Here is a 19317-nt window from a genome sequence, read left to right as displayed (position 1 = left end):
TAAAGTGCTTTTTTTTTTTTTTTTTTCTTTTTTTTATATTTACCTCGGATCAAGCTAAAAAAAATGAAATTTTACCGGCTTGCGTTGCTAATGCGCATGCGCTTTCTCGAATTGATTGACAGACGATGTCTGTATCTAAAAGGTGGTTGGCTCTTTTACCTGTAGGGCGGGACTTTCTTTTTATATTCGTTGACAGTTGGGCGTTCCAATTTCGCCCACTCATTTTAATAGAAGTGACCTGTCTTTGCTCATTATTATCTGACATTGTTTAGTTGTGTGCCGCTGACTTTTATTTTGAAATAAGTCTAATCTGATGTTTCTTGCTTCCCTCATCTGTCAGCATTAGCTCTTATAGCCATCTGCACATTTCGCCAAGTGCAGGTTGTGAAATGTCTTCTGTCGAAGTAAATTCCAACTCTGTGATGGAGAATCTGCAGGAGAGAGTTGAAGAGGATGCGGAGATAGAATACGAGGAGTCCGTTACAGGACGAAATGTTTTCTACAAGTGAGTTTAGCGGCTTGTTTAGCATGCTAACTTTGAATGAGAGTGATAGCGGCTAATCGCTTCAGTGTAAGATGTTTTAATTAATTTATTGCCTTCTCTCGTATGTGGAAGTTTAGGTGAAATATGGCTCATGGCATTTAACCAATGCACTTCATTATGCAGATATGAGCAGATTATCTGATGTTAGTTCAGTTAGCCTACTTGTTTCATGAGTGAATCAAATGAAGTAAATCTTCTAGAGCGTCTTAAAATAGTGTGATTTTATTTATTTATTTATTTATTTTTTAAGTGTAATTGGTCTTCAGCAGAACTAAAATAAACAGTTTAATCCTCAGTTAACACTGTGACCACCACCGATGTTTTGATGGCAGCTCTCCCGTGATTCACATGAACCGAATAAAAATGTCAGAATTCTTCTTCTGTGAATTTTGAACATGCCTAAACAATCTGTTAAATCCTTAGCAGATCTAAAAGGAGTTTGTTCCTCAGTAAATGCCCACAGATGTTGTCTTATGTTAGCGCTGCCGCTGTCACATCTCAACACCTGATTGATTCACATGAACCGAATCAAAATGTCTGAATGATTCTTATGAACTGAATCAATAGAATTAACTAGGATTGAAATAATATTTTTAATCCTGTGCAAAACCAGTGGATGGTGTTTGTTTGATTCTCACTAAACATCCACATGTGTTTTCTAAGGTCATCTTTTTTTGAGTGTTTTGACTGAGTCAAATGAGAATCAAGATATTTGTGTGTGAACTGAATCAAAAGAAATGAGAAGGATTTAAAGAGCCTGATTAATCCTTGTCTGTCTTTTAAATCCGGAGCAGAGATGTGAATTTATACAAATCAGATCTTTTCTTTGAGCACCACAGGGCTGATTTTATTAATTCAGAAGAGGGCAGTGAGATGACTCTTAAATGGCATAGTTCTCACTTAAAGGAAAATTCTGTCAGCATTTGAAACCCCTTATGATTTACTCCAATTTTCTTTCTATTCTTTTTTTTTTTTTTTTTTTTTAAGACGTAAAAGGATGTTTAGCATAATTTGTTTGGTGCTCGAGAGCCCCAGTATACTTTCACTTTCATGGCATGGAAATGGTCAGTGTGGACATTCTGCAAAATACCCCCTTTTTGTTCCACAGATGAAAGAAAATGGATGTGAAATAATGCCTTTTATTTTTATTTTTATGAAGGGGCTTTATTTGCCACCAGGAATTGATTTTCAGGGGCAGTTTTTTACCTTTTTGAGATCATATTTTTCTAACCATATAAAAACACTGTAAATGTTTTATGTAAAATAATCAATTATTTTAAATACATTTTCAATCTGAGTATTTAGCTTGTTAAATACTCAATCATTATCAACTCATATTTTGTATGATTATATATTTTCGTTGATACAAACAAAATATAATGCATTTTGAATTTTGGGGGCATTTTGGTCAGTATTTGTGGCATTTTTGCCCAGAGCCCCCATTAATCTCTGAGATTCTGACCATAGTTTGTCATTACAGAGTTTTCATTTTTGGGTGAACTATGCCTTCAAACAAAAGTGCAAGCTCATAAACGGTCAGTTAATCTGCTTGTTTTGCTGTATTAGGGACCGGAAGGAGTGGGCCGATCTTGAACCTGTTCCTCAAGATGATGGACCCAACCCTGTGGTGAAGATTGCTTATTCAGAGAAATGTAAGTGTATTTTATTCACAAAACGATTCAACAGCAATGATTTATAGTAGGTGATCAGTGAGGCTGGGCTTGTTAATGTTCTACATAAAGGTTTTTTAAAATAAAAACAAAATGTTTGTTCTGCAGTCACAGACGTGTACAACATGTTTCGAGCGCTCTTGAAGAACGATGAGAAGAGTGAGAGAGCATTTGCACTGACTGCTGAAGCCATTGATCTCAATGCTGCCAATTATACAGTATGGTGAGATCTTCGATATTGTAAATAAACAATAAATATGTGAGGACCCAGTGCACTTCAAATGGCAAACATGACTAACAAGTACACAGTCTGCAATGGGCTGCTAATATAATCTTCATTTTAATACTGAAGTTTTGCCTTGATACACTTGCGGCAGTATGTCGATCATGTTAAGAGCAGTGTAAGCTGAGCATGTTGTGTGTTTGTGTAGGCACTACAGGAGAGTTTTACTGCAGGCTCTAGATAAAGACCTGAGAGAAGAGATGAAGTATATAACAGCCATCATCGAAGATCAGCCCAAGAACTATCAAGTCTGGTAACACCCACCTTAACCAGTTTCACATTTAAGTAATAGTTCACTCAGACGTGAAAATGTTCTCTGCTGCAGCTCTTAATGCTCATTCTCCATTACTTATATTCAAACAGGCCCATTGCCTTCAGTCTACCACTTGCAAAAACCAATGACTGTTGACTTCTTTCTTCTGCAAAACACAAATGAAGATTTTTAAAAGAATATTTCAGCTCTGTTGGTCCATACAATGCAAGTGAATGGTGAGCAAAACATTCTATCCCCAAAAGGCAGCATAAAAGTAAGCCATACGACTCCAGTAGTTAAGTCTATATCTTCTGAAGTGATATGAAAGGTGATGATGAGAAACAGAACATTATTTAAGTCCTTTTTTAGGCCACGTCCACACTAATATGTTTTCGTTTGAAAACACATCTTTTTCTCTGTTTTGTCCTTCCGTCCACATTGAGACAGCGTTTTTGTCAGTGAAAACTGAGCTTTTTGAAAACGCTCGCCTAAGTGGATACATTTGAAAACACCGTCTTCTCATTGTAGTGTGGACTGGAAAAACGGATATTTCTGAAAACGATGACGTATTTGTTGTCATGTGATGCAGTCATGTGATCCATTCAACCAAAACTATCAAGATGACCATACCCCGGTCCTTTTCATCTCAAGTGCAACGCTCTCTCAGTTGAGCTACCGCACAGTTTGATCACACTCGAACAAGCTTGTAAATGAAGTTGGATATGTAATGCAATGCAAACGTTAAAAGTCATGCGTTCAAGTAAAAGTGTTGAAATATCATAAAATACAGGGTTCGTACAAGATGCTTGAAGTGCTTGAATTTGGCTTTTTCAAATTTAAGTCCTGGAAAACCATTGAAAATAGACATTTTTACCAAGAGGCGCTTAAAAAGTTCTTGAAAATCGTAAAATATGTTGCTTAAATCATTTAATAAATTAAATACATTTATTTTCGGAAAAACATGACGACAGGCCAGCATAGACAGCGCTGTCATGTGACACCTGTTACTTTTGGCAGCGCTGTTCAGAATGGGCCAATCACAATCAATTGTAACTGGAGGATTTAAAAAAATATATTTTATAGATACTGCTGTGGCAGATTTAACAAGTATGAATCCTTGCAACTATCAGTTTTAATTAAAAATGACTCTCCAGAGTAAAAAAATGAGATTTGAATGCAGATCAATGGAGGATTCAGTTTTGTGAGCAGTCTAGTGCCACCTTGTGTCAAGAAAGCTTTGTGTCTCACAAAATAGGTTATTTCTGACAACATTTGGGTCAAAATCAAAATATGTTCAGTCATGGAAAAGCTTTCAAATAGTAAAAAAAAAAAAAAAAAAAAAGGTAGCATTCTATAACCTAACCTTTAATGATATGAAATGTCTTGACTCTGTTTTGCACATTTTTTAGAAAATATATTTGGAATTGTCAAATGCCTGAAAAAAATCCTTATCCCCTGCTTCTGGTACACCTCTATGACATGTCAAGTTATCTGTGTATTTATTTTGTACTTATTTTTAATAAAAGCATTAGTGCAAGGCCAAACAAGTGTGCAAAAAAGAATGTTTGTCCCTTCTTTTCATGACATTGGTGTTATCAATGCTAAAAAAAAATATTTTTTTATTTTTTATGTTTTAACTTTTTTAAATACAAAAAGTTGTGGAAAATATTTTTTTAGGTCAAAGTTCAGAGGCTACTTAAATATGCATATAGTGATTTTTCCCAGCATGTTAAAAAGTTATTAATTCACATTTTAACTAATATTTTCACACAAAAATATTTGGTGTTGTACCCCATTGAACCCTCAAAATGTGGTGTTGTAACCCATTTAACCCTCATTAATGTTAATTTAGTGTTAACTTGCTTCATTTGTGAAACAAAATTAAATAATAAAAGAAAGAACAACGGCCAAGTTGTCCTTTATGATTACAAATTACATGTCAACCTGTTGTAAACTGTTTACCCTCAGCGTTTATAGGCAAAAACTGAACTGAACAGAAAATTTCAATATTTTGTAAGTTGGACAATATAAGTCAACATTTTGAGAGTGACCCATTTGCAATTTGGGTCAGTTCCTCACATAAATCTGTTGTGTGACTTCAGAAAACATGGAACATAGCACATGCGTCATATGGACTTCTGTTTACAGACACCGTTATTTACGTTTGTTGGAATGCAAATTGGGTTTTAAGGGAGCACACTACAAGCGCACATCAGTTTCATCATGAATGAACCAAGAATTGTTACTGTGAGAATGTGTAGTTAATGATGCACATTGAGATATGTTGTACTTGTAATAAGTGGTGTTTTATACAAATAAATTAACTGAATTAATAAAATATTTGTATTTAAAATGAACAAATAAAGAATTTTTTTAATGACATCTCATAGTCCTTGAAAACAAAAAACAAAGTATGCTTAAAGTCCTTGAATTTAACTTTGAAGCATCTGTACAAACCCTGAAGATAGCACTGTGTGAGGAACAGGGTGAAAAGTCAAATCTGCCGTTTTACAGGTGACGTGTGAAAGTGAATAAAATTATTGTTGTAGCGCCTCTAGTGATCATTTCACCAGAAATCTGCCGAGATGCATACAAAGAGCTATGTAAAAATAATTTTACTGGTTCTGTAAGACCAGTTTGGAACAGTAGCATAATGGTACTTGACACATGACTATTTAATTGTATCAACTGAGAGATTTTGATCATTTTACTAGCACAAGTAAATCAGGTCCTGTTTATTCTTTTTATAATAATTCATTATTATACAATTTGATTATATTTGTCCCATTTGTGGGAGCAAAACTGTATAAATGGCTGTTGGTGGTAGAGTTGAGTGTCTTGGTTTCATTATCATAGTTAGCTATGACAAAAACATTGCTCCTGATATCTCCCCGCTCTCTCTTTCTCATACCCACGGCTGAAGGCATCACAGGCGGATGGTGGTGGAGTGGCTGAATGACCCCTCAGAGGAGCTGGAGTTTGTAGTAGAGATACTCAGTCAAGATGCCAAGAACTACCATGCGTGGCAGCACAGACAGTGGGTCATACAGGTACAGAGCAAAACACAACAGAACCTCAGCACTAAGCAGCCTCAGTGTGTGGTGCATAAACTGTTTGCCGAGGCCACGTCCACACAAAAACATTTTTGTTTGAAAACTCATTAAAGGGGTAGTTCACCCAAAAATGAAAATTCTCTCATCATGAGAGGTGTGGGTGAGAAGCATATCAATATTTTAAGTCCTTTTTTACTATAAAGAGTTTTCAGATGTTTCAATGTGGACGAGCAACTTTTGGAAAGGTTTCGAAAACAAAAACAACGCTTTCAGATTTATCCAGATTAATATGGGCTTAGCCTGAGAACATAAGTTCTGTCTCTCTGTGTGTCTCAAAGGAGTATAAACTGTGGGATGGAGAACTGGAGTATGTGGAGGAACTTTTAGAGGAGGACGTGAGAAATAACTCGGCCTGGAATCAGAGACATTTTGTCATCAGTCACACCAGTGGATACTCCGATCTTGCCATTCTAGACAGAGAAGTGCAGTGAGTCTTTAAAATAAGTTTATAAAACATTCAGAGTGTAAAAACGTCAATGTATTGTGCAGAAATATAATTAATAACATGGTACTATAAATGCTGCCGCAACCCACTTTCTGTTTATATTATTTATGCATTTAAAAATCTCTTTCTCTCCCTGTCTTTGTCTCAAGGTACACACTAAAACAGATCAAGAAAGCACCCCACAATGAGAGTGCTTGGAACTATTTAAAAGGGTGAGTGTATTTCTGTAAATAAACACCTTGAAGGTTTAAATAGCCTATGAAGTCATCTGCATAGGAGGATAGTACAGCAGTGCCCTGCACAACCAGCAGATGGCATCGCTCACCATCATTTGGATGCTCCTGTAAAAGTGCTTAAAAGTTTGCTCCATAAGTACATATTATATGTATATATGGACATCACAGTGACAGATTATTGTATAGACCAGGCCATTTAATCGGCCAGTATTTGTCCATTTCAAGTTTATCAGTAGGCCTATTTGTCTGATTAATAGTTGTTACTCTGTGTCAGTTCCATATTCTAACACAACTAGCTTGTAAATAATAGATAGCTCAATTTTGTTGAATTCTTACTAAATATTGTGAAAAATAGGTGTTATTTTAAGTGTCAAGTGTAATAAATATACATTTAATTTCAGCAGTTTCTTGCACTCTTATTTGTTGTCATTGAATTGTCTTATATATATATACACACTATATTGCCATTATATCGGCTATCAGCCACCCTGCTCTCTAGATATTGGCATCGGCCAGTGAAAAAACACCAATCAGTCAGTCAACCACTAATTTACAATGCACAAATAAAAACTTTGCAATGTTATGTTAGTCGATGCTTTGGAGAAAGTGTTGTGAACGTCACAGCTGACGAACTGATATAAACTGGATATGATATATGACTGATATTGTTCCTTTTCTAAAAATAAAACGAATCCTATATCGACATAATCTGAAAGGTTGCTCAGCAAGGAAGAAGCCACTGCTCCAAAACCGCCATAAAAAAGCCAGACTACAGTTTGCATGTGCACATGGGGACAAAGATCTTACTTTTTGGAGAAATGTCCTCTGGTCTGATGAAACAAAAATTGAACTGTTTGGCCATAATGACCATCATCACGTTTGGAGGAAAAAGGGTGAGGCTTGCAAGCTGATGAACACCATCCCAACTGTGAAGCATGAGGGTGGCAGCAACATGTTGTGGGGGTGCTTTGCTGCAGGAGGGACTGATGTACTTCACAAAATAGATGGCATCATGAGGAAGGAAAATTATGTGGATATATTGAAGCAACATCTCAAGACGTCAGCCAGGAAGTTAAAGCTCGGTCACAAATGGGTCTTCCGAATGGACAATGACCCCAAGCATACCTCCAAAGTCATGGCAAAATGGCTTAAATACAACAAAGTCAAGGTATTGGAGTGGCCATCACAAAGCCTTGACCTCAATCTGATAGAAAATTTGTGGGCAGAACTGAAAAAGCATGTGCGAGCAAGGAGGCCTACAAACCTGACTCGGTTACACCAGTTCTGTCTGGAGGAATGGGCCAAAATTCCAGCAACTTATTGTGAGAAGCTTGTGGAAGGCTACCCAAAATGTTTGACCCAAGTTAAACAATTTAAAGGCAATGCTACCAAATACTAACAAATTGTATGTAAACTTCTGACCCACTGGGAATGTGATGAAAGAAATAAAAGCTGAAATAAATCATTCCCTCTACTATTATTCTGACATTTCATATTCTTAAAATAAAGTAGTGATCCCAACTGACCTAAGATAGGGAATGTTTTCTACGATTAAATGTCAGGAATTGTGATAAACTGAGTTTAACTGTATTTGGCTAAGGTGGATGTAAATTTCTGATTCAACTGTATATACTGTGTGTGTGTATATATTACCACATACTGTATATCATTTATATAATGTGTTGTGTATATATGCACCATGTTGTTTATACTTTATATTTACATATACAGTAAAGAGTTTCTCAAGCATCATGATGTACTGCTATAAGTGTACTGTTTGACTCAGGATTCTGCAGGATGGGGGACTTTCCTCGTACCCTGGATTGCTGGAACAATTGATGGAGCTGCAGGACTCATGCAGTTCTCCTTATCTCACTGCCTTCCTGATCGACCTCTATGAAGATACTCTGGAGACCAAAAACTCGAGCTTTAACCAGCAAGACACACTCAACAAGGCTGTGGAGGTAAGCGCTGACTTTACACACACAGACCAACATAGTAAAAAATGACCATGTTTACATGCATATCATTTTCCGAGATCGATATTCTTGTTAAAACGTTATCCAGAAAAACATGTTTGGCATGCTTCACAGCAATTGGAATATTCCTATATAAATTCAATCAGCATATTTCATATAAACTAAGACATGCACATTATTATTTTCTCACTATACTATATGATACAGGTAATATGCCAGCTGTATACTGATTTCTAAAAAAACAGAATATTAGTTTAATCTGGTTATGGCAATCGGGTTAAAGCGTTCACATGATGCAAGCATAAGAGGAATATGACCACATTCTAGGGTTCCCACGGTCATGGAAATCCTGGAAATAGCAAAGAATTTTACATTTTTTATTTCCAGGCCTGGGAAGCCATGGAAATGTATACTATCCTAAAATTACGGAAAAGTAATGAATTTTTTTTCTAGTGAATATAATTTTTTTTAGGATAGAAATTGCATCTGAGTTCAAAATGTATCTTTTTCAGTGACCTGAAATTAATTTTAAAAAGTCCTTATCCAGTTTTCGAAAACGATTGGAAAAGTTACTGTAATTCATGAGTCAAAAAGTATAGAGATTTTGCCTGAGATTTTCATGTGCATGTAAACATGGTCACTGATAAAGTTTAGTTTTTTGTGACTAACCGCATAAACGGCTACCTTACATTAAATAACACCGCATTTACTGTGGTTAAAGTGATTAAAAAAATCTAAGTATATTAATGAGGGAAAACTGCAGTTTTAAAACCTTGCAAATCATATGTGCCTCAGTGTGAAATGTTACTATATGGACTGAAGAGCTCCATTAGTATTATTTTTATTTTATTTTTAAGAATTTTTTATATGTAGCACTATTAAACATGGATAATTTTTTTCAATCTTAAGTGTTTTATGAAGCTACAGAGTGTGACATGTAAAATGTTCTCATAAGGAACATGTTGTTTTATCAGTAAATTTCTTGTCTTGTAACATGTGGGCTTACCAACAGCTATGTATATTTGATCTCATTTGAATATTTTACAGTTTGACAATTCATGCATTAATAGTCAGCCCATATCCAGTGTGATTAAGGGGTTAATAGGGACTTTGGGTATTCTGTCTCGTAAAAACGTTATTTAGAAAAAAGTGCCTGTCTTGAAATATTGACTAAACACTTTAATAGATGATATTTAATAATTGATCTGTAATTCAAAATCAACAAACAAAATGGATATGAGACATTACTTGGACACCTCCATACGCTTCAGCAAGAAGGAAGAAAAATCGGGACAGAGAAAGCATTATGCGTCTCTTGAGTATTTGTCTGTGACAGGCCTTGTGTTTCCATCTGCATCTGAGCAAACATGCGGATGTTGTGTCTGTGTTGAGGTTAATGAGATTTCTTTGGTGTGGCTTTCTCTTCCTGTGCTGTGAAGATGATTGGTTTGAAAATGATTTTCTGTTTTGAAATTGAGGCCATGTGCATGTTCAAAACTGCTGCTACCTTTCAGCTGTAAGTCAAACGGGCATCCAAATAGAGATGAAGAATGTGAAAGCATTCAAAGGAAAAATGAAATCCAAATAAGCTGCCAAATGCTTTCAGTGATGTGGAAAAAGGTGTTCTCACATGGAAGTGATTGAGTTCTGTAAGAAGAATCACAGAATCCTCATACAACAGTGTAACAGAAACATGATTTTAGAACAAAATGCATTGTGTCATGCGGAACCCTCAGTTTTTGAATTACTCTAAAGGAATCTGCCATGGAGTCCTAAGAATTAAAAGAATTGCTCTAGGATTTTGAAGGATTCCATTTTGGAACTCACCATTGTAATGGTGGAACCTGAACACACTTCTAGAATGGATCTAAAGGATTCTACGGTTTTAAATTATTCCACCATTGCATGGTTTTAGAATGGTTATGAAGGATTCTATGGAGGAACCCTTCTATGCATGAATCTAGAATAGTTCTAAACATATTCTACAGTAAAATTCACACATGTTTCTAGAAGGGGCCTGAAGTATTCTACTCTGGAATCCTTGCATAGTTGTAGAATGGATTCTTCACTTAATTATAAAACCAAATGTATTGTGTCTTTTGGAACCCAGCAGCTATATAACCCTGTAGCTCAAGACTGGTTGCCCACTGAAGCTAAGCAAGGTTGAGCCTGGCCAGTATCTGGATGGGAGACCTTGGGAAAACTAAGGTTGCTGCTGGAAGAGGTATTAGGTAGGCCAACAGGGGGTGCACACCCTGCAGTCTGTGTGTGTCCTAATGCCCCAGTATAGTGATGGGGACACTATACTTTAAAAAGGCACCGTCCTGAGGTCCTGACTCTCTGTGGTTATTAAAAATATCAGGGCACTTCTTGTAAAGAGTAGGGGTGTAACCCCGGTGTCCTGGCCAAATTATGCCCATTGGCCCTTCTCAATCATGGCCTCTTAATAATCCCCATCCATTAATTGGCTCTATAACTCTACTCTCTCCTCTTCACCAATAGCTGGTGTGTGGTGAGCATACTGGCACACTATGGCTGCCGTTGCATCATCCAGGTGAAATGGAATGATTACAAACCATTCCTGGCCCAGATTTTTCACCATAGTAAGCTAAACATACTCGTCCGTGCTGTTGAAACACATTTAATGTGTGACTACTCATGATTGGTCACTTGCTCAGTCTATTTTAATCCTGATTTTGCAGCACCACAGAATTGCATGGTTCCTCAATGAGAACAGTTCAGCCCAATGGTGGAAAAGGATTCTATGATGGAACCCTTATAGTAGAATTTGTTCTTCACATGATTCTAGAATGGTTCTGAGGAACTCTACAGTGGAAAAGTCACACAGTTGTAGAACAGTTCTGGATGGATTCTACAGTAAAATCCATGCAAGATTCTAGAATTGTCCTGAAGGATACTTCTCTGGAATTCCCAGACAGTTCTAGAATGGCTCTGAAGCATACTCACACGGCTCTTGAATGGTTTCTTCAAATTATTTCTAGAATGATTCTGAAGGGTTCTACTGTGAAATCCACATATATTGATTGAATGGGTCTTAATAATTCTACATTCTAGAATTCTGAGGAATCCTCACCATTCTGAGATGGTTCTAGAATTGATTCTTAGGGGCATTTACAGTGGAACTTTCACAGTTTTAAATGGGTTCTGTAAAGACTTCACATCTTTGTAAATTGGCGCTCAGGAATTGTTCAGCTAGTTCTGCTGCCGAATTCAGACCGCTGGCCTTTCATTAAGACTGTGAAGTGCAGAATATTGATGAGTGTAACCAGCAGAGTTCATTCAGAAGGTCTGAACTGGCTTTTACTGCTGCTCTTAGGGAGCTGGAGCTCTCACTGCTGTACCATACATCAGACTCTCTTTCCATGGGAAAATGTCAGAGCTACATTTAGAGTTTCTGTCCCCTTGTTTCAGTGTTGTTTTGCATGAGATATGTACTCCGCTCCTGTGATTTCTATGGGTTTAAAATCAGAGTTGGTTTTGAATCTTTTCTTATTGGTAGCCTTGTTTGCACTAGGAATGTGGACAGATAGTTGATATTGGGTTAACTGTTCGATGCGTCACTATTAGAATATAAAAAATTCAAAATCACTACTTGGTTATTCTACACGTGCAATACAGGACTGCTACCTGATGAGCTCGATGAGTTACGACAAACTGCCAGGTTTTCCAGCCTGGTTTGGATCAGTTTTTCAAGGATAGGTCGAGTTAGGGGCTGTTGAAACATGCTTTTGTGTGCATCTACGCTGTTTTTCTGTTAAAGATCAGTGATACTGACACACACATACGAGAGTATGCGCAAATTAACAGTGTCCAAAGGCTCAAAGGGGGGTCCTGCGAGAGCTTTTAGGACTAAAGTTAAGTCCCAAGTCGGGACAGCAGCTGGCCAAGGTGGGCTTAATCATCTTGCTCCTTTAAGGAACTTTATGGTTAAATCATGTTTGCCATTAGAGCCACCGGCTTCATGTGCGTGATACGCAGATATAGTTGCCACATACACTTTGAGCGTTGATGGAGTGAGTCCTGCGTCTAATCGCTCTTGAAGAAATATGAGAATTTCATGTATGGGGTAGTTTACTGGGTCTTCACCATGTGAGAGACACCAATCAGTGAACACCTTCCATTTTAGCATGTAGAGGCGTCTCATGGACGGCGCTCTGGCAGCGACACGTCAGTTTCAACAGTGGTGGTGAATATTGTCATGTTGTCTGAGCGAACCAGGACATGACAGTTCGCTATTTCTTGCTGAGAAGCCTTTAAGTCTAGAAATACAGCTGATAGCTCTAGGCGGTTGAAGTGCCATGCTTTCTTCGCCCCTGTCCAGGTGCCGAAAGTCGGCCGTCCATCGCACACCGCCCACCAATCTGTTGGAAGCATCTGCAGACACCACTTTCCGCCTGACAACTTGCCCCAGCGCGACACCTCGCTGTTAAAATGCAGGAGCTGTCTATGGTGCTAAAGCAGCTATACAGCGGCAAGCATGTCGTGGCTCATGGCGCTTCAGCCAGCACTGAAGAAATCTCATGTGTAAGAGACCTAATTTATGCCGCAGCCATAAATCCCAGTGCTTCTGAAAGAGCTTCAGTGGAAGTGTTCTCCCCCGTTTGAACTGAGATGGACACTGTAGAATGGCCTGAACGTGCTCGCTCATGAGGTGCGTGCGCCCGCTCGTGGAGTCGAGGCAGACTCCCAAAATGGAGATTTGTTGGCTGGGGGAAGAGTGTGCTCTTCGCCCAGTTCACATTGAGGCACAAGCTGTTTAGATGCTGAAGCAGTAAGTCTCTGCTGGCATAACAGAGCCTCTAATTGCGCCAGTAACAGCCAATCGTCGAGGTAGTTCAAGATGCGCACGCCGCTCAGTCTCAGAGGGGCAGGAACCACATCGATGCATTTTGTGAATGTGCAAGGAGCCAGAGACGGTCCGAAGGGCAGGACTTTGAATTGATATGCTGTTCCCTTGAACGCGAATCTTAAAAACATCCTGTGATGTCATACAATTTGGACATGAAAGTACGCATCCTTCAGATCTATCAACGCATATAAGATCCGTTTCCCAGTAATCATTTTGAACGAAACCGTGGAAGACAGAACACCTTTGAAACGGGGTGGATGGCGTGCAAACTGGATCGTATAACCATGTTTGATCGTTTTTTGCACCCATTCTGAAATACCCGTTAGGGCTCACCATGCGTCTGCGTAACGGGACAGAGGACAATTTGGTTTGTTTACTGTATGATATAAGGCGTCGCTCACTATAGGGAAGTGATTGCGCATAATGTGTGTGCTTTGAAGAGGAAAATGGCTCTTTATTGAGAATTTGTGAGCATCAAGTGCATTTGCAATGAATGCTGTATTCTTTTTTGCACTTATTGCATTTTTTATTACATTTATTTGAGTGCAAGATACAGAAACAACATTTTGTGAACAATAATATTCTTTCCCGACAAACAGTAGGTAGTGGGGAGATTGGGAACAGTGTTTTGTGTCTCTAATTGAGCCTTTTTTGGAGCAGACCTGGAGGGAACCACGGGCTCTGCTTTCCGATTCAAAGGGTTGTGCCCGTCAGGAGTGCTTTTGCTGCACGTGCTGATACGCAGGTGCTGGTGAGGCAACAGGTAAAGGGCTTTTAGTCAGGTTGAGGGCGAAACAGAAACAGAGTGAGGGCAAACTGGCTATGATGCATTCCGTTTGGGCATAAAGTGTCTCATTGCCTGTGACTGCTGCTGAGTCACGACATAATGCTTACCAAACGTATTCGCAGATCCGGCAAAGAGGCTGGCTGGAGACACTGGAGCATCCGACATATTGGCTTATTCCTTATCACTCATTTCTGTGAGGGTCAGCCATATATGTCGATCCAGAACTGCCAGGTTGCCCATGGACTTGCCGATGGCCTGCGCAGTGACTTTCATGGGATGCAGCACTAAGTCTGTTGCGGTGTGGAGCTCTTTGAATGTCCATTTGCTTGAGGAGCTTGGCTTGAAACTGGAGCAATGCCATTGCGTGGAGTGCTGATCCAGCTTGTCCTGCCGTTGAGTAAGCTTTTCCCGCTAGTGCGGACGTTTGTCGACACAGTTTGGAAGGATGTATGGGCCGTAATTTCCACTTCCTGTTACTCACTGGGAAGAGGTGTGCCACTACCGCCTCCACAGGGGGTAGTTGGGCATAACCATTTTCTTCCCGTGATCCACATTAGAGAGGATGGTGTCACTGCGTGAGCGCGATGAGAAGGGCACGTGTCAGGACTTAGATTAGGGGACTAGGGGCAGATTTTTTGGGATGCTGCCGTTTGACGGAGTCCGGACTGCTGGAACCAATCATCGAGGCGAAACTGTTCAGGTTCCTCTGGGGGAGACCACTCAAGTTGAAGCTCTTCGAACGCCATTTTAAGGACGTGGAGCATCTCCCTGTCAGTGGCGCATGCACGTTCCTCACCCTCTTTGGGGGGAGGGGCAGCAGCATCAACCACTGACCACTCACCTGATGCAGCGAGAAACATGACATCGTCATTATTATCCCCAGCGTCAGAACCACTGAATGAGACGAGGCCGCCTGCTCTTTCAGAAGGCCGGAGCTTGTCTCGCACATAGCGTATAAGAAAACGTGCTTCGTAGAGATTGAGGGGCTTGCAGGGTGTGTGCCGCTACGAGGACCACCCCAAAGTTATCTTGCTCGAACTTGCGACCCCGTTGTGCCTCCTTGTGTGAATCCTCGGGTATCACAGAAGAAGCAGTTGGGAGGGGGCGTGAGGCCAAATCATCCCTCAGAACGAGGGTGATTTACGAGCGAAGTGTCTTGAGACTCATGCCCTCACAGTGAGGACAGTCTGTCTCCATGAGAGCTGACTCTGTGTGAGCGTGGCCCAAACAGTAAATGCAGCTCTCATGCTGATCTGACAGCGGGATGTGTCTCTCACACAAGGAACACTTATGGAATGACATCTTTAAAAAGATCTCTTTTAGATATATAAATAAATGTATATTTATATCACACAAAATACAATACACAATATACAATTGCTTTGTAAGGATACACAAACCCTGCCAAAGCGCTGTGGGGAATCAGGATGCTGAGGTCTGTTCACCAGCGAAGCGTCAAGCAGCGAGGGATGTGATGTTCATTGGAGCACTGCAGGGAAGCAGAAAGTCTTCCCATGAAGATTCTGCCCGCTGACTTGTATATATCGACGGCGAAGGTAGAGGGCTTTTAGACAAGAGATGATCGCTGTTTTGAAGGAAGAAATTCTGAGGAAATGGTGTTTGTGCACCTGCTTTTATAGCTGACAGCTTTGCGCCAAAACGGGCGGAGCTCAAACGCCATAACCAATATTAGAATATTGCCGTTATTGTAGAGAGGTTTCAACTAGGTCGTGTGGAAGGCAATCCCCATATGCGTTAATAAACGCAATGTCAAGTGTACGGAGTCGTAAGGGAACCACAGCAGTGTGACTCCACGCGCATGATAATATTTGCGTTTGCTGCCTCACGGATGTGTGAACCTGCCCGTGCAGACCGCATATACTGGTAGTGACCGTTTTATTTTTTTATTTTTTTTGTTTTACTTTAATGAGAGATTTTATCATTTGAAGATGTATGTATTGTGCTATTTAGACACATAGCTCACAGTGCACTTTATCTGATGTTGTTTTGAGTAGTGTTTTCCATTACAATAAACATACTTTATTCCCGCGTCACGACTCCAGATGAAAAACAGATTAACTATTCATGAAACCTCGCGGTTAACCGAATGTAAAAAATGGTAACCATGCACATTCCTAATTTGCACACATCCTTTAATTGAGCACCATCTCTTGTTCCTTAACTCATTCACTCTTAATTTTTTTTTTCTTTCTTTTTTTTTAGCTTTGTAGGTTGCTAGCCAATGAGAATGACACCATAAGAAAGGAATACTGGAATTACGTATCCCGTTCTCTCCAGAACACGTATGGCTCTGGTGACTCTGCCCCCTCTTCTTCTGACCAGCCCCATTCCTCCTTCGAGCAGCTCGATGATGATCCCAGTGACCACTGAGGAGAACCACAACCAGAATACATGCTTAAAGGGAGCAAGAAGATATACTGAGAGCTGGGAGGGCTCTTTATCTGTATGAGTGTGTGCAGCTTAGCTCTACTGTATTAGTAAAAGCTTTGTTGTAGTACTTGTACGTTAAAGAACGGTGCAAAGTAGCCATATGCTTAAACATTCATAGTGAACTGAATGCTTGAGTTATGAACAATTAATTAGAATTGTACTGTGGGAGTTTGATGGTAAATCATAACAGACATCTTATGTTCAGACTTATCATGAATGTTTATTGATTAAAACATGTCCAGGTCACATTTCACTTTAATAAAAAGATAAATATGATTATTATTTTTAACAATAAATGTAACTTATATTAATGGTCTTAAATAGGTGCTTCATTTTATTTATGCTAAATATAATTAAGCACCTATTTAAGACCATTCATATTTTTTGCATTGTGATATTATTTTCACGAGAATTAAGCACAAACTCTGTTTTTTTTTGGGGGGGGGGGGTCAATTCTTATTCTCATTGATTGTACTTATTAGATTCTCATTACTATAATACACATTTTTACTGTATTTAAAACAGTGAAATAAATTGGCATAAAGGCAGTACAGTATATATTAGCATTGTGTAAATACAGTTTGTTTGTTTTTTTCACATTACAGTGATGAGAATTTGAGGTGGAAAATCTGCTTCATTGTCAGGAAATTTTCAAAACGTCATAATGCAAAAAATCTAACTCGTCCAGAAAATAGGCTTAATTTTCTTAAAGCAAAATATAATTTCTTATTTCATAATTTCAGTTTTTGAGTTAAATATGACCTGCACGTAGTCTTGATAAGTTTCGTGGAGTCACCCATTTTGGCTTCTTTTAAGTTGGATGACAAATTTTTGTGTTATCTATCAAAGCAATTGTATTCATAACTACCGTGCTTTAGGTGTACACAGAAACTACTCTTGCCAAAGCAAATGCTGGTCTGTATTACCAACTTTTCTCATATTGTAACTGGTTTTTTTTTATTTTAGTTTTTTTGTATGTTCAGAATTAATAATGACTAATGATAAAGCTGAACGATTTTCCAGATTTGTTTTGTCTAACATTTAATGTTTGGCAGAGATTACTAAAATGAGGATCTAAAAATATCTTTTTAAAACTGTTTTGATGTTTTAGTCTTTTGATTTGTGGACAGATTTGTTTGCCATACCAACAGCATCTTTTAGGTTTAAGGAGGCAGAAATGGTTGTAGATAAGAGTAAATGTCCAATAATTATGCCTTATGATAACAAACATGATGTTTAAGCTTTTGGAAAATACACTATATTGCGATTAACGAATTTGGTTACTCCATTAAATCCAGTAAAGAAAAGTCTTAATGTTTCTTTATGTTATGGCTTGGGCTTTGTGTGCTTCCAAATTTGTGGCAACTGTTTGGGGATAGCCCTTTTCTGTTCCAGCATGACAGTGCCCCTGTGAACAAAGTGAGGTCCATAAAGAAATGGTTTACTGTGTCTAGCGTGGAAGAAATTGACTGGCCTGCACAAATCCCAGACCTGAACCCCACTGATCGCTTTTGGGGTGAAATGGAACAGCAACTGTAAGTCAGGCCCCATCGACCAACATCAGTTCCTGACCTCACTGATAGCCTTGTGTCTGAATGAGAGCAAATCCCTGCAGCCATGTTACTACATACAGTATAGTGGAAAGCCTTCCCAAAAGAGTGGAAACTGTTATTACTGCAAAGGGGGAAATTGATGCCTAAGGTTCTGAAATCAAATGTTCATCAAGCACATATGGTGTCCACAAACTTTTGGCCATATAGTGTATATGTTATGCATCTAAAAATGACCTTAATCACAGTCTTGACAACTCTCGGAAAGGTTTAGCATGTGAATGTGGGTATGACATATTGATAGGATATTGGTCTTGGCAGACTAGATCTGCTATGCTGCTGCAGAGCAAGTATGGAGACTTGGTACTGTTAGAAAATACTCAGATATACTGAGTTAAGCATGAGGACATGCTGCTGCTGCACAATTAGACAAAGTGCAAGACATGCTGCATCGAGCATGTATTACAGGACTACAAAACTTCGGAAAGGTCAGGGCCCGCAAAGCTGGATCCCTGTACCCTCAAGGGCTGCACTCTTAATGTTTGTGATTATATATACACTACCATTAAAAAGTTTAGGGTCACTTGCCTGAAATGTTTCTAATGATCTTAAAAACCTTTTGATCTGAAGGCATATGCTTAAAAGTTTGAAATTAGTTTTGTAGACAAAAATATAATTGTGCCAACATATTAATTTATTTAATTACAAAACTAAAATTTTATAAAAAAAAAATAAAATAAAAAAAAAGTTTTTGAAATGGATGACTTGGACCGAATAATTAAGAAAAGCATCCACTAAGTGCCCAGCATATAGATGGGAACTCCATCAATACTGTTTAAAAAGCATCCCAGGGTGATACCTCAAGAAGCTGGTTGAGAAAATGCCAAGAGTACATTTCTGCAAAATTGAAGATGCTAAAATATAACATATTTTTGATTTATTTTTGATTTTTGGTTGCAACATAATTTCCATATTTCCATTTCTATTATGCCATAGTTGTGATGACTTTTATTCTAAAATGTGAAAAAAAAAAATAAAAAAATAAGGAATAAGTGACCTTAAACTTGTGAACAGTAGTGTGTGTGTGTGTGTGTGTGTATATATATATATATATATATATATATATATATATATAT

The 19317-nt window shown here is 38.6% G+C and overlaps 1 protein-coding gene across 1 annotated transcript; it reads left to right on the top strand.

Annotated features, from left to right (window-relative positions):
- Positions 1-245: 245 nt before the first annotated feature.
- On the top strand, positions 246-17928 carry fnta (farnesyltransferase, CAAX box, alpha). The gene is made up of 9 exons (XM_051658583.1): positions 246-505; positions 2111-2196; positions 2323-2437; positions 2646-2750; positions 5674-5800; positions 6142-6290; positions 6458-6520; positions 8331-8508; positions 16404-17928. The coding sequence occupies exons 1-9, from the start codon at positions 390-392 to the stop codon at positions 16569-16571; spliced, it is 1107 nt and encodes a 368-aa protein (XP_051514543.1). The 5' UTR covers positions 246-389; the 3' UTR covers positions 16572-17928.
- Positions 17929-19317: the final 1389 nt, after the last annotated feature.

The sequence above is a fragment of the Myxocyprinus asiaticus genome, chromosome 27, assembly GCF_019703515.2.
Source record: "Myxocyprinus asiaticus isolate MX2 ecotype Aquarium Trade chromosome 27, UBuf_Myxa_2, whole genome shotgun sequence".
NCBI classification, from domain to species: Eukaryota; Metazoa; Chordata; class Actinopteri; order Cypriniformes; family Catostomidae; genus Myxocyprinus; species Myxocyprinus asiaticus.
This window is presented reverse-complemented; position numbering and strand designations above follow the sequence as displayed.